Here is a 12,527-nt window from a genome sequence, read left to right as displayed (position 1 = left end):
TTGTTTATTTTTTTCAAGGAGGTTCTTAACCAAGACCAACAGAAAAGTGCAATTTTTGCCATAAAGTGTAGCAATAGCATATTTAGGAATATAGTACATTTCAGAGATTCAGGTAGCCTATAGGTAGGTAGACCTTCTGTAAACTATAACACTTTGTTTTTTAAGTAAAACACAATACTTTCAAGTACATTCAGAACATTGGAAACCCTGACTATTAGAAAACATCTCTCTGTTGCTTCAGAGGCCATAACAGACTTTGTTGATTTACCAACAGTTGATTTAAAAAATCTAATCAATTTCAGTCCAACTCTCTCAATAACCTTGGCCAAAACAATAAACAGTTCAACATAAAGTGCCAGTTGCACCAACAACGTAATAAATAGTTCAACATAAAGTGTACCATTTAAAATAAAATAAAAAAGTGCCAGTGATTGACCTCAATCCCTCCTATTCTTCCAATATCCTGATGAAAAATAAAATCTCTCTGTTGCATAGGCCACTGTTTGATCAACGCGAATTGGGTGTGGGTCCTTGTACTCCGAGTAGGGCTAACGTCCACGCTAGCTTCCACGCTAGCTGCTATATGTTTTGCATTGAGGTGATACTTGAGGCTTGATGTGCTGCGGTGATATGCGAATTCCTATTTGCATAATTTGCAAACAACCGTGCTCTTATTGACGCTTCCATCCGTCCGTTTTTTAAAACAAAATGTCCCATTCACGGGGCCAACCAAAGCGGTCTCATCAGCTTCTTCGTTCATGTTTGACTATTGTTCACTGTGGTTTGTTGTTGTCTGAAGTCATGAACGTTAGTTGGTGCTCCAGTATAATCGGTACCCCTGAAACTCATCCAGTGAGAAACGTTCCGCGGTGCAAAAATAAGTGCGATTAAAATGCGTTAATTTTTGTGTAATTAATTAATCTTAATTAACGTGTTAAAGTCCCGGCCCTAATATATATATATGCAGGATACTGAACTATTAAGGAAGAAGTCATTGGTGAAATATTTCTAAACGGGGCATGTACGCCTTATTTGAGATATTTTCATATTTAAGCATTAATTATTGTCATTGAGAGGCAACTGGGCCAGTTATTTAATAATGTACTTTTACCATAACAAGAAAAGTTTCAGTCTGGTCAGAAAATCTGTATAATTTCAGTTATTTATGTTACTGTTTTCCATTTTAATGAGGTAGCGCTATGACGCCACTGTTTAAAAGGCCAGTATGGGGGAGCATTCCAGGGCTTAGCGCTCCTGAATGAAGTGTGTTGGCGAACGCAACCTATACTAATCCCTCCCTTATTCCAAGAGGCTTTGTCGGGTATGTGAGCAATCATGCTCCTGTTCAGCAGTCACAGCTATCCAGAATCCACTGGGTTTACTCCAGGGTACATTTCAAGGGTATGGATCAGTGGACATATTGCTTAAGCCTTTATTAATGTTAGTTGGCTTGGTTACTTCCTGTTGGCGATAAGAGAAATGTGTTGTTGAAAATGAGAAAAGAAGAACAACCTGGTAAAAGAAGTGTTGCTTTGCTATATCTATCTTTTGATCCAAATACATGACTCCCTCATTTCATTTCCCTGCTCTCATGTCACTTAGAGTGCTAGCGTTTCCTGTATCTGGTAAGGCTCAAACTACATAAGCAATGTTGAAGTATGCAGTCAATTATGCACAGAAATACCGGAGCTTCAACACTTGAAGGTGCTGAAGTCTGAGGAAAGTATACTGTCAGGCATATCAAATACATCCCTTCAACTTTAGCTCAAAGCTGTCATGAATTCAAGCTAAGCAGGACTTGACTTAAGCAGCACAGTATTGAGCTCAACAGATGGGGAGCAAATAGGAATCGTGAAATATATCGTCTTCCCTGTGGAGAGACATCACAGTGTTGCAGCTCTGCTGCACCAAATCATCACAGTGTGTAGTATTGCTCGTTGTGCAAAATAGCCTTTCACTTCCAGACAAAAATTGTGACATTTTAAACCTCAAATCCAAATACTAGTGTTTCAATTTGTTTGACATTTGTATTTACTCTTTATTATTGTCTTGATCGCCTGTTGTACTTAAGTTACACAAGATGCATGATCTAGACCTGAAGTGCCCCAGAAATTAAAAGGGCTTTTTTAAATCCCATTTAAATGTAAATAATGATTGATAAAGTGGTTAGTTTTCCTTTAAAATCCCCTATATGGAATGTACATTTCATGATAAACAATACTGTTTGGTTTAACTCGTAGCATTGCATCACAAACCACCAGTGTAGAAAGCCATGTGATCTAAGGATTATTTTGTAACAGGTTTGTTCACCAAGAGCTCACCTGTCATTCAAAATGAGTCATCCCAGTGAAATGTTGTCTCTTTTAATGAAGCCATGCCTCAAAGTACCAGTCTATCATGGATTCAAATACCCTGATCTTTTTTCCCCCCACTTCTTTTAAAATCTAAGGAAAGATGCAAGGCAAATGCCGTTTTAATGATGAAATCAAAAATCTGATTTCATGGTGTACCACACTGCCATTCTCGACCTTTGATTTCGAAATCCTCCGTCCACCACCGCTTTGTCTAACTTCTGCTCCCCTTGTCCCTTTTAGGACCACTGGTTTCTCCGAACTCTCTCCCCAACAACCTGGATGGCAACAAGGCTGTGGAGAGGAGACCGTCCAAAGTAGGGGTCAGTAGAGAGGGCAGCAGTGTCGACTTCAGCAAGGTAACCTAGCCACAGTACTGAGCACAGAAACAGTCCTTCATGGTGGAGGGCCCATGACTTCATCAGTGTCTTTTCTTCAGTTTCTGGACTTCCACAGACATTTCAATGGTCTGTGTTGAAAACTGCCAGTTTGAGAGCCGCCATCAAATACCCTTTTTCTTCTTGGCTCAGTAAGAAGCCTCTCCAGACACTGCTTCAATAGACTATGAATAAACAAAATAAAACAGTTCTGTGGCTGTTTAGTTTGGAAAATGTCTCCCTTCATCCTCCCACGTAGTGCCTCATCCATTCAATAAAATGGCTCGCTGACATAAGTAGTTATCATTATAAAACCCTCCGTAATCACTGCCAAAAAATAAGGTGCAGTGTTTATATGAGTCAGGATACAAAAGAGGGATGAAGGCACAGTCTGTTCTACACAGGGATACAGATGTTCTATCCCTGTGCTCTGATCTGTATTTAGCTTTGCACATAAGAGATATTTATCCAGGAACATAAAACGGCAACGGACAATCTTTGCTCAGTACTATGTAGTAGAATATGTAGCTACTTTTTTTATGTTTTAGTTATCATAGTATCCAAACGACCTGCTGCCAAAATGTCTTCATTATTTCTGTTTGCATGTGTGTTTTCCAACATTTTTCTCTATTTTTATGTATATCTGATTTTTGGGAGAATTTAGTTTGTTCTATGTTTTTTTTTCTCCAGGTGGATATGAATTTCATGAAAAAGATTCCTCCGGGTGCTGAAGCCTCCAATGTCCTTGTTGGAGAAGTGGACTTCCTGGAGAAGCCCATAATTGCTTTCGTACGACTGTCCCCTGCAGTCCTCATCACAGGCCTCACAGAGGTGCCTGTGCCCACCAGGTATTATCATTTGGAGTACAAGGATGTTGAAGGGTTATTTTCGATAGCAGTCGCCAAATCTGGCAGCAATTTAAAGCAAACTGACAGTCATTTGTAACAGCCCTGTTCACATGGGACTAATATAACCTGGGGATTAACTCTGGTTCTCACCGCAGTAAATCTGTGTCTGCAACACTGCTTTCCATGTCTTTAATCTCTAAGGTAAGCCTAAGAGCCTGTAGCTTCACACCTCTAAAGTAGAGGGACCACTCTGGTTTAATTGTATACTTACAAATACTTTAGTTTTGCATTAATTGAGGTAGCATAATACATGAGTACATTGAGTCATGATCATTTCAATATATTCCACCGATAAACAATGGTGGAAATTAGGTTTGATATTTATTGAGATGGAAGAAATTGTGTACAATTTTTTAAAAGAGTTAACAAATCAAATAATGCAGTGAATATGGTATGTACTGGTCGGTGTAGTTTATGTTTCATCTCATTCATGATTACTTTTGTTATTCTAAGGTTTCTATTCCTGCTTTTGGGTCCTCATGGCAAAGGGCCCCAGTACCATGAGATTGGCAGGTCCATGGCCACACTAATGACAGATGAGGTGAGAGAAAGAAAGAAAGATGGATCCTTTTTTAACTTCAGTTTGACACGTTTTAACATTTTATCCAGAAATAGCTGGATTTGTTGGGGGGGATTTCAAGTGCATTTATGCAGGAGGATGCAAATGTATATCTACAAAAGTCATTTAATAACTCCTATTAATAATCGTTTTGTAGATTTTCCATGATGTGGCATACAGGGCCAAAGACCGAACGGATCTGCTGTCGGGGATAGATGAGTTCCTGGATCAGGTCACTGTCCTGCCTCCTGGAGAATGGGACCCCACAATCCGGATTGAGCCCCCAAAGAATGTCCCTTCTCAGGTTGGTGATTCTCTGTCAGATATTGCTTAATATGATTGGGGCAATATTGCATACAAAGACATGAGTGTTTTACAGAGATGTGAAAATCAAACGCCTTGAACAACAGACATACATTTTCCTGGTGCAGAGATCTTTAACCAGCTGCATACTCACAGATAGCCAGCAGACTAACACAGCGCACTTATCAGACGTCACATACTTCATGAACTCTGCTCTCACAAAGTGTAACCTTGATGTTTTTCGTCGTTTCTCTTGATGTATATTTCTGTATATCACACTTTACTCCACACCACTATTATCACACAGAGAGTGCCCCCTTATCGATTTGCAGCATCATGACCGCAAAGACATGTAATTGTATGCAACTGTATCATATTGAAATGCCCTTTGATCTGCAGATGAAGAGAAAGATACCTCCACAACCCAACGGCAATGCGTCTCCATCTGGAGAAATGGAGAAGGAAGATGAGCACAACACGGGGCCCGAGCTGCAGAGGACGGGGAGGTGAGTCCAACACCTCTCCTCTGTCTCCACAAAGACAAGAGGTTACATCAGAAGTTACAGACACAAATATCTCTGTTTCATTCCTTGACTCATTTCATTTCATTTCATTTCAAACCTTTATTTAGACAGATTGGTCCCTTGAGATCATCGATCTCATTTACAAGGGAGACCTGCATCATTTAGTTCCACATGAAACATAAAAACAACATACAAACAAACAACAGAGGATATCATATTTACATATTCAACATTTACAAATACGCAGAGTGTCAGAAAGCATTTCATTTAGACGTGCCTTAAATACATTCAGAGAAAATGGACTTGCTTTATAACTGTTAGAGAACATCCTAAATGAATCCCTCCATCTAAGCCTGTTCATTTCTTGGCACACCATTTAGCTCAAATGATTATTGATAGTTACTCGCTCCAGGTATTTCTATTAACATCCCTTGTGTTTGTTGATAGAGAATTATTAGATCATTAAAGTGTGTCCTAGTTGGATTCACAACTTCATTAGCACCAGTAGGCATGTTTAATATATCATGTTGATATGAGACAAGTGCTTCTTGTTAACAAGTGCTGTAGGAGGAAACTCCTCTTAAAGACTTAGGAGCTCATTTAACTTCTTCAGAGGGATCAATAAAGGTTCATCTCATCTTCTCTTTTGATAAAGATGAGATGAATTACAAGACATTACCACAGTATGTCTTTTTTCCTTGTGCTTGATTTGTGCTCAGTACGAGCTTTTTGAATTATTTCTGAGGAAATGTACAATGTTATAAACTCAACAACGGCACTATATGGATTTAGCATATCTTCTGTACTGTGTGAACTAAGATGCTGACATTTCTGAAAAAAGATTTCCGTGTCCCTGGAGCCCGGGCCACACAGCAAGAGAGAGAATGTGTTTATTTGAAACCTCGCACACGCACACACACACACATCACATCAGTTTTGAGCCAATGTATTATTTACAGATTCACTCTGCTTTTCACCGCTCCTATAAAAGGCTCGTGCTACGAGGGAGCGACTGGAGGCCAGTGGAGACTATGGAAGAGTAGGAGGCTAATGTAAAGAAAGCTATCAGAAACAGCAGCTGTGTAGGAGACACAGCAGGGGTCATGGAGGCAGCAATAGAGGTTATCCAGAGGTGTGGGGAAAAGAAAATGAGAGAAAGCCTCACAGCAGAGCAATTGGACAGGTGTCAGGATGGAAAGGAAGCTATACAAGTGAGAAATGGAATCCCTCAGAGGAGAAGGGATGAAGAGAGGAGAAGGCGGAACGATCACAGCGCCATCTATGTTTCAGTTTGATGAAGATTAAGGTCGACTTGAAAGGTTCCTAAGCAATAACACTGGCTGTGCTTTTAATTAGTGTTAAAGCAAACATGCATTTCAAATGTGTAAAAATGACCTGAACACCTCGTAAATAATGATTATAGCAAATTACAGTTTTAATCACCTTTTTTTATATTAGGAAACGCGGCATTAAAGTCCAACAGAAAAGTAATTTTTTTAAAACATAATATTATTACAATGTCTAGTGTATAAGACATGCCAGCTTTTATCATTTGATTTTTCAACCATAACCTTAGAAACCACAGTTGGGTGTTACCTTTGCACTCATTCTGAACTTAAAAGTAAACTTCTTATTTGATGTTACACTAAATGAAACGCATTCACTTGCCTGTTTCTATTCTCCTCACTAAACTCACTGATGTTTCATTAATTACTTGATTTTATCATACAATATCACTGCAAGCATTACGTATACTTGAATATTCAAACGGCCTCTTCCAGGATATTTGGAGGTCTGTACCAGGACATCAAACGGAAGCTCCCGTTCTACTGGAGCGACATCAGAGACTCCTTCAATCTGCAGTGTCTAGCCTCCGTCCTCTTCCTCTACTGCGCCTGCATGTCCCCTGTCATCACTTTTGGAGGGCTGCTTGGCGAGGCAACACACGGCAACATAGTGAGTCCAAAAGCTTGGCAACCTAAAAGTCAATACTTGTACTATTCATAACCCAGTGTGAATCAAAATCTAACCCTGTGTTGTGCAAGTGCCATTTTGCCATTTTTCACTTAACTTTTCTATTTGATATAGTACATTGTGGTGGATGTCTCACTGAGTTCTTCGCTCACTGTCCAATGTAGGATATGCAGGTTATTTATTTTCCCATGTTAGCACACTGCTGCTGTAAAGTGTATTTTGTTTTTTTACGCTCTCTCTGTCTGCCTTTCTCTCCTGTTTTACCCAGAGGTCCTTACTAGAACAGGGACTGTTAGCATAGCGCAGTCTGTGTGCTGGTGTATGTGATGCATCTGAGTAAACTCAGCAGTGGAGGGCTGTACACACACATGACTTTGGACAAGTCATCAGGGTGGACCAGTTTATCTAGCCTCTCAGACGCAGCCCAGATGTCTGTTTAATCCAAACTTTCTGTTCTCGTCGGGTCTCTTCTTCACCTCTTGTTTTCTCCTTCAGTCTCTCCCTTTCTATCCTCCTTCGGGCAGTTTCACCTCCCACATCCTCCCTCACACCCTCCCTCTCCTCTGTGTCTACAGAGTGCCATAGAGTCTCTGTTTGGGGCGTCACTTACAGGAGTGGTATACTCCCTCTTCGCAGGCCAGCCCCTCACTATTCTTGGCAGCACAGGCCCTGTATTAGTGTTTGAGAAGATCCTCTTCAAGTTCTGCACGTACGTTTAAGAAACTTCACTTTTTCTGTGATATGATACCAAGACAAACTACTGATAAGACTAAATACTCAGCAATATATGCAGCATTTTGTTTTAAAGTGAATTGATTTTCCAATTACCAAATAGTTTGCATGTCTATTTATTCAGTTTATACCCCGTATTTGCAGATTCACTGCAGTTAGAAAACGGTTTTCTCTCCCGCTTGTTATACGCTCTGACTAGTATGTTTAATAATACTAATTTAATCCAATAAATCACTCTATTCTAAATAAAGATTTTGTTTGAATCTATTTATTTTAGGAAGTAGACAGGAAGACATAGAATCTTTGAATACAATATAATTATATATAAAATATAATTTGGTACAGCCCTTAATAAAAACATGTTTACCTCTATCCTGTATATTCATCCCTGTCGTCCGTCTTCTTCTCCCAGTGACTACGGCCTGAACTACCTGTCCCTGCGGACCAGCATTGGTCTGTGGACGGCCTTCCTCTGTCTGGTGCTGGTAGCCACAGATGCTAGCTCCCTGGTGTGCTACATCACCAGATTCACAGAGGAGGCCTTCGCTGCCCTCATCTGCGTCATCTTCATCTACGAGGCTCTGGAGAAGCTCTTTCACCTGGGAGAACACTTCCCAGTCAACACGCACAACCACCTGGACAATCTTACCATGTACTCGTGAGTACCAACATTTCAGTTACTGTTCTCATTCATTATGCTTTCAAAGTGTAAGTGATCTAGGAATTTCATAGTTTATTCTTTTATATTATAAGTAAAGATAGAAGTGTATTTGTTCCGAGTGGAGGTGGTTGCAGTGGAGCAGAGCTCATCCCTGTACAGTCCCAGTTTAAAGGTAGAAGTATACAACAAATGACTGCCTGTATAAAAGTGTCAGTGTTGATGCAAATTTGTATTGATCACAAGTTTGGTGTTGCTCTGGCTATGGATCGGAAGGTTTGACATTAAGTAGTGTATTATGCACATAAATAGTACCGTATTAGGAACACACTGCTCTTGTTGCTGCGAGCTGTAATTGCAGGGGCTCGAGCTGTTCCCACAGCTGAAAGGAAAATCACCTCCTTGCAAAATAACACATTTAAAAATAACTGATGCTAGCAGATCTGCTGCAGCCTCTGCTTTTAATTAACTTTTAAAGTGAACCAAATAATGTTTTCCCCTTACGTAGTTCACTCACCATTTGTTCTCTGGTCCCCAGGTGTGAGTGCTCTCCACCGGTCAACGCCACGGATCAACTCGTGCAGGAGTGGAACAACACGGGATACACCCCCGACTCTATCCCATGGAGCAGCCTCAACGTGACGGTGGGACGGCACACAGTGACCTCCAGTGCGATGTGCAGGAATCACACTTGCATGAATAGGATGTGTGGCACAAACAGACATCATCTCAAACATCCTGCTTTTAGAACTGAAGAACATCCACTACCAGAACATCCTCAGTACTGATACACCTTTTTTATAATTGTTTTATTACAATACTAACCTATGACTCCTCTTTCTCTAGATGTGTCACACACTCCATGGAGAGTTCATAGGTTCTGCCTGCGGTCAGCACGGGCCCTATATCCCAGATGTTCTCTTCTGGTCCATCATCCTCTTCTTCACCACCTTCTTCCTGTCTGGCTTTCTTAAGCAGTTCAAGACGGAGAGATATTTCCCAACCAGGGTGAGATACTTGCTAGATTTGTTACGAGCACTCTCATTGTACTTCTCTTAACATCACAAATGTGGCTTTGCCGAACGAGGTCAAATTAAATACAAACGATATCTTCCCATCCAAACAGGGTCTTTATTCTACTTCTCTGTTCATGTAATAGATTTAGGTTAAAGCTTCTCACGCTATGTAAATGTTGACATAGTGTCAGTCATTGGTATGTCGGAACAGGCTTGTGTACAGAAAGAAAAGATCTTCTCGTTTCCTCCCACGCAGATCCAGCTAGTCTGTCATCACATGATCCTCTGTGTAGGCAGCTGCTGTATTGTCGTGCTGTTACTGTTGACATTAAAGTAATTATTACTCATTGTATCTCAACAGTGACCTGAAGTAAAAGGCTGTTTGCATTAGTGACTTTTTTTAAATAGTGGACATGCAAAGCCGCAGTTCCTAATAGATACCTTCAATCGTGTTGCTTGTGTGTCGTTTAGGTGCGATCCACTATCAGCGACTTTGCTGTGTTTATCACCATCATGGTCATGGTGCTGGTGGACTATCTCATGGGGATCCCCTCTCCTAAACTTAAAGTCCCTGACCGCTTTGAGGTAGGCAAAGGTCTTAATGTACATTTAGTAGTAAATCTAACGCTCACATCATCAACTAATGACTGTATGTGGCTCATTCCTGCCTTTTTCCCGGCAGCCTACTTCAAAGAACAGAGGCTGGCTAATGGACCCGTTAGGAGAGAATCCCTGGTGGACGCTGCTGGTGGCGGCACTTCCCGCTCTGCTCTGCACCATCCTCATCTTTATGGACCAACAGATCACTGCAGTCATCATCAACCGCAAGGAGCACAAGCTCAAGGTCAGCCTGTGGAGGTTTACTTTTGACAGTGTGATATCTTTGAGTTACACACGTTTGTTTCTGGAGCAAGTATCCTGAAAAGTTGTTTTATATTTTGCGCGACGGATAGACAATCTCTTCTTTAATATCAAGCCTTGCAGCATCAATACACAATTTATAAAAATTCCAAAACACATTAGTCATGTTTGGAATGTAATGTTCATGTTGAAAGAAATGTATTATTGTACCAGATTCGTTCAATTCGTTTAAATATTTGAATAATATTAAGAGCTTTTCCTCTCCCTTCTTTGCGGTCATCTTTAATTATGGTTGAGGCTAACATATTCTTGTATTTGTATGCTTCTACATTCTAGAGTGCTGCTATTTTTTTAATTGTATTTAATCCGCCTCGAAAACTCAAACACAAAACATTTGGTGTTCTTTTTCCAAGGTTGAATACAAATCTTTTAGCGAGTGTGCTCCTGAATCTGTTTTTCGTACTTCTATTTCTACTTGAGGAGAATATTTCTCAAACTCATTGTCTCTTGTCTCCCTGTGTATCCTACAGAAAGGCTGTGGCTATCACCTGGATTTGATGATAGTGGCAATAATGCTGGGTGTGTGCTCCATCATGGGCCTGCCGTGGTTCGTGGCTGCTACCGTCCTCTCCATCTCGCACGTGAACAGCCTGAAGGTGGAGTCGGGCTGCTCCGCTCCGGGAGAGTCGCCAAAGTTCCTGGGCATCCGGGAGCAGCGGGTCACTGGGTTCTTGATCTTTATGCTCATGGGTTGTTCGGTTTTTATGACATCGGCACTCAAGGTGAGACAAAGAGAAACAATGTAATTATATCATATTTTAAATCACCCTGAATAAGACATTTATCTAAGTAACTACCATGTGCTTAGGGAGTCATCTGTTAAATCTGTCTTCTCAACCTGGTGCAGAAAAGACCAGGTTTTTTTCTTGAACTGAAAGTGAATTTCCACACGGCATCTATTGCACGTCTGTCCGTCCTGGGAGAGGGATCCCTCCTCTGTTGCTCTCCCTGAGGTTTCTCCCATGTTCCCCTTTAAACTGTGGGTTTTCTCTGGAAGTGTTTCCTTGTACGATGTGAGGGTCTAAGGACAGAGGGTGTCGTATTGTCATACTGATATTCTGTACACACTGTGAAGTCCACTGAGACAAATGTAACATTTGCGATATTGGGCTATATAAATAAACATTGATTGATTGAATTGATTTGTTCTATAATTATACTTTTACTCGTTACAGTTCATTCCAATGCCAGTCCTGTATGGAGTCTTTCTCTACATGGGTGTCTCTTCCCTCAAAGGAATTCAAGTAAGACTTTACTCTGCTAGAATCTGTTCCTTTTTTAATCCAAACAGAACTACATTCATGAGCTTTTGGTAAAGCTTTCCCCTTGTAGTTCCAAACATTTGATCCTAATTCAGAGTCCTTAAAATATTTAGTTGAATGTGCTCCCTCTTGTGATTTTCCCCTTTCTTTGATCCCCCTTTGTGTTTGAATTATTTTTCATTAGCATTTTTGTACCTCTCTCACTGGGCCTCTGATTTTCTCTGTAGTTCTTCGACAGAATAAAGCTGTTTGGCATGCCGGCCAAGCACCAGCCGGACCTGATCTACCTGCGCTACGTGCCGCTGTGGAAGGTCCACATCTTCACCCTGGTGCAGCTCACCTGCCTGGTGCTGCTCTGGGTCATCAAGGCCTCCACGGCCGCCGTTGTGTTTCCTATGATGGTAATGACCTCAAAGACAGATATGGATTCATGATAGTTAACGGTTTACTGTCACATTACAGGGTTCAGCTGTAAAAGGATGAATTACAATTTCTAATAATACCATGATATTGTTTTTTTGTCTATGTGTAATTAGGTTCTGGCGCTGGTCTTTATCCGAAAGCTTCTAGACTTTTTCTTCACAAAGAGAGAGCTGAGCTGGCTGGATGACTTGATGCCGGAAAGCAAGAAGAAGAAAGAGGACGACAAGAAAAAGAAAGCACGAGAAAAGCTGGTAAAACGTTATTTTCTTTAACAAGCTCTTAGTTACAGTTATTTTAAAGGAGACCTATCATGCTATATTTGAATAATATATTGTAGGGCAATACCTATATAAGGTAAAATACCAAACTGATCATGCTTTTTTAGCCATGCCTCATTTCGATCTATTTTGCTCTCCTCCACCTTGTCTTTGCATGCGCTGCAGCTGACCACGCCCCCCTGTAAAGGAGGGGGCTGAGTTACGAGCGTCATTTTACCATGCTGTTACCATGGGCAACCTC

At 40.8% G+C, this 12,527-nt stretch overlaps 1 protein-coding gene across 4 annotated transcripts in view; it reads left to right on the top strand.

Moving 5' to 3' along the window:
- The window catches only part of LOC104960275 (sodium bicarbonate cotransporter 3-like), a 17,228-nt gene extending 4,933 nt beyond the window's left edge, over positions 1–12,295 (top strand). For 2 of the 4 annotated variants that reach the window (XM_010788260.1, XM_010788259.1), the window contains 16 exons: positions 2,595–2,668; positions 3,419–3,576; positions 4,090–4,177; positions 4,353–4,499; positions 4,898–5,004; positions 6,804–6,978; positions 7,572–7,705; positions 8,141–8,386; positions 8,925–9,030; positions 9,233–9,394; positions 9,874–9,987; positions 10,085–10,246; positions 10,794–11,045; positions 11,499–11,567; positions 11,813–11,986; positions 12,122–12,295. In XM_010788260.1, coding sequence (XP_010786562.1) covers positions 2,595–2,668; positions 3,419–3,576; positions 4,090–4,177; positions 4,353–4,499; positions 4,898–5,004; positions 6,804–6,978; positions 7,572–7,705; positions 8,141–8,386; positions 8,925–9,030; positions 9,233–9,394; positions 9,874–9,987; positions 10,085–10,246; positions 10,794–11,045; positions 11,499–11,567; positions 11,813–11,986; positions 12,122–12,280 — 2,327 coding nt within the window. In that variant the 3' untranslated portion in view covers positions 12,281–12,295. Of the gene's footprint in view, positions 1–2,594; positions 2,711–3,418; positions 3,577–4,089; positions 4,178–4,352; positions 4,500–4,897; positions 5,005–6,803; positions 6,979–7,571; positions 7,706–8,140; positions 8,387–8,924; positions 9,031–9,232; positions 9,395–9,873; positions 9,988–10,084; positions 10,247–10,793; positions 11,046–11,498; positions 11,568–11,812; positions 11,987–12,121 lie in introns of all 4 variants that reach the window. The other 2 variants (XM_010788258.1, XM_010788257.1) reach the window with 2 other exon arrangements.
- The last annotated feature ends 232 nt before the right edge of the window (positions 12,296–12,527 follow it).

Source organism: Notothenia coriiceps, unplaced genomic scaffold (assembly GCF_000735185.1).
Source record: "Notothenia coriiceps isolate Sejong01 unplaced genomic scaffold, NC01 NC01_scaffold00031788, whole genome shotgun sequence".
NCBI lineage: Eukaryota > Metazoa > Chordata > Actinopteri > Perciformes > Nototheniidae > Notothenia > Notothenia coriiceps.
The sequence above is the reverse complement of the archived record's forward strand: the minus strand, read 5'-3'. Positions and strand labels throughout refer to the sequence as shown.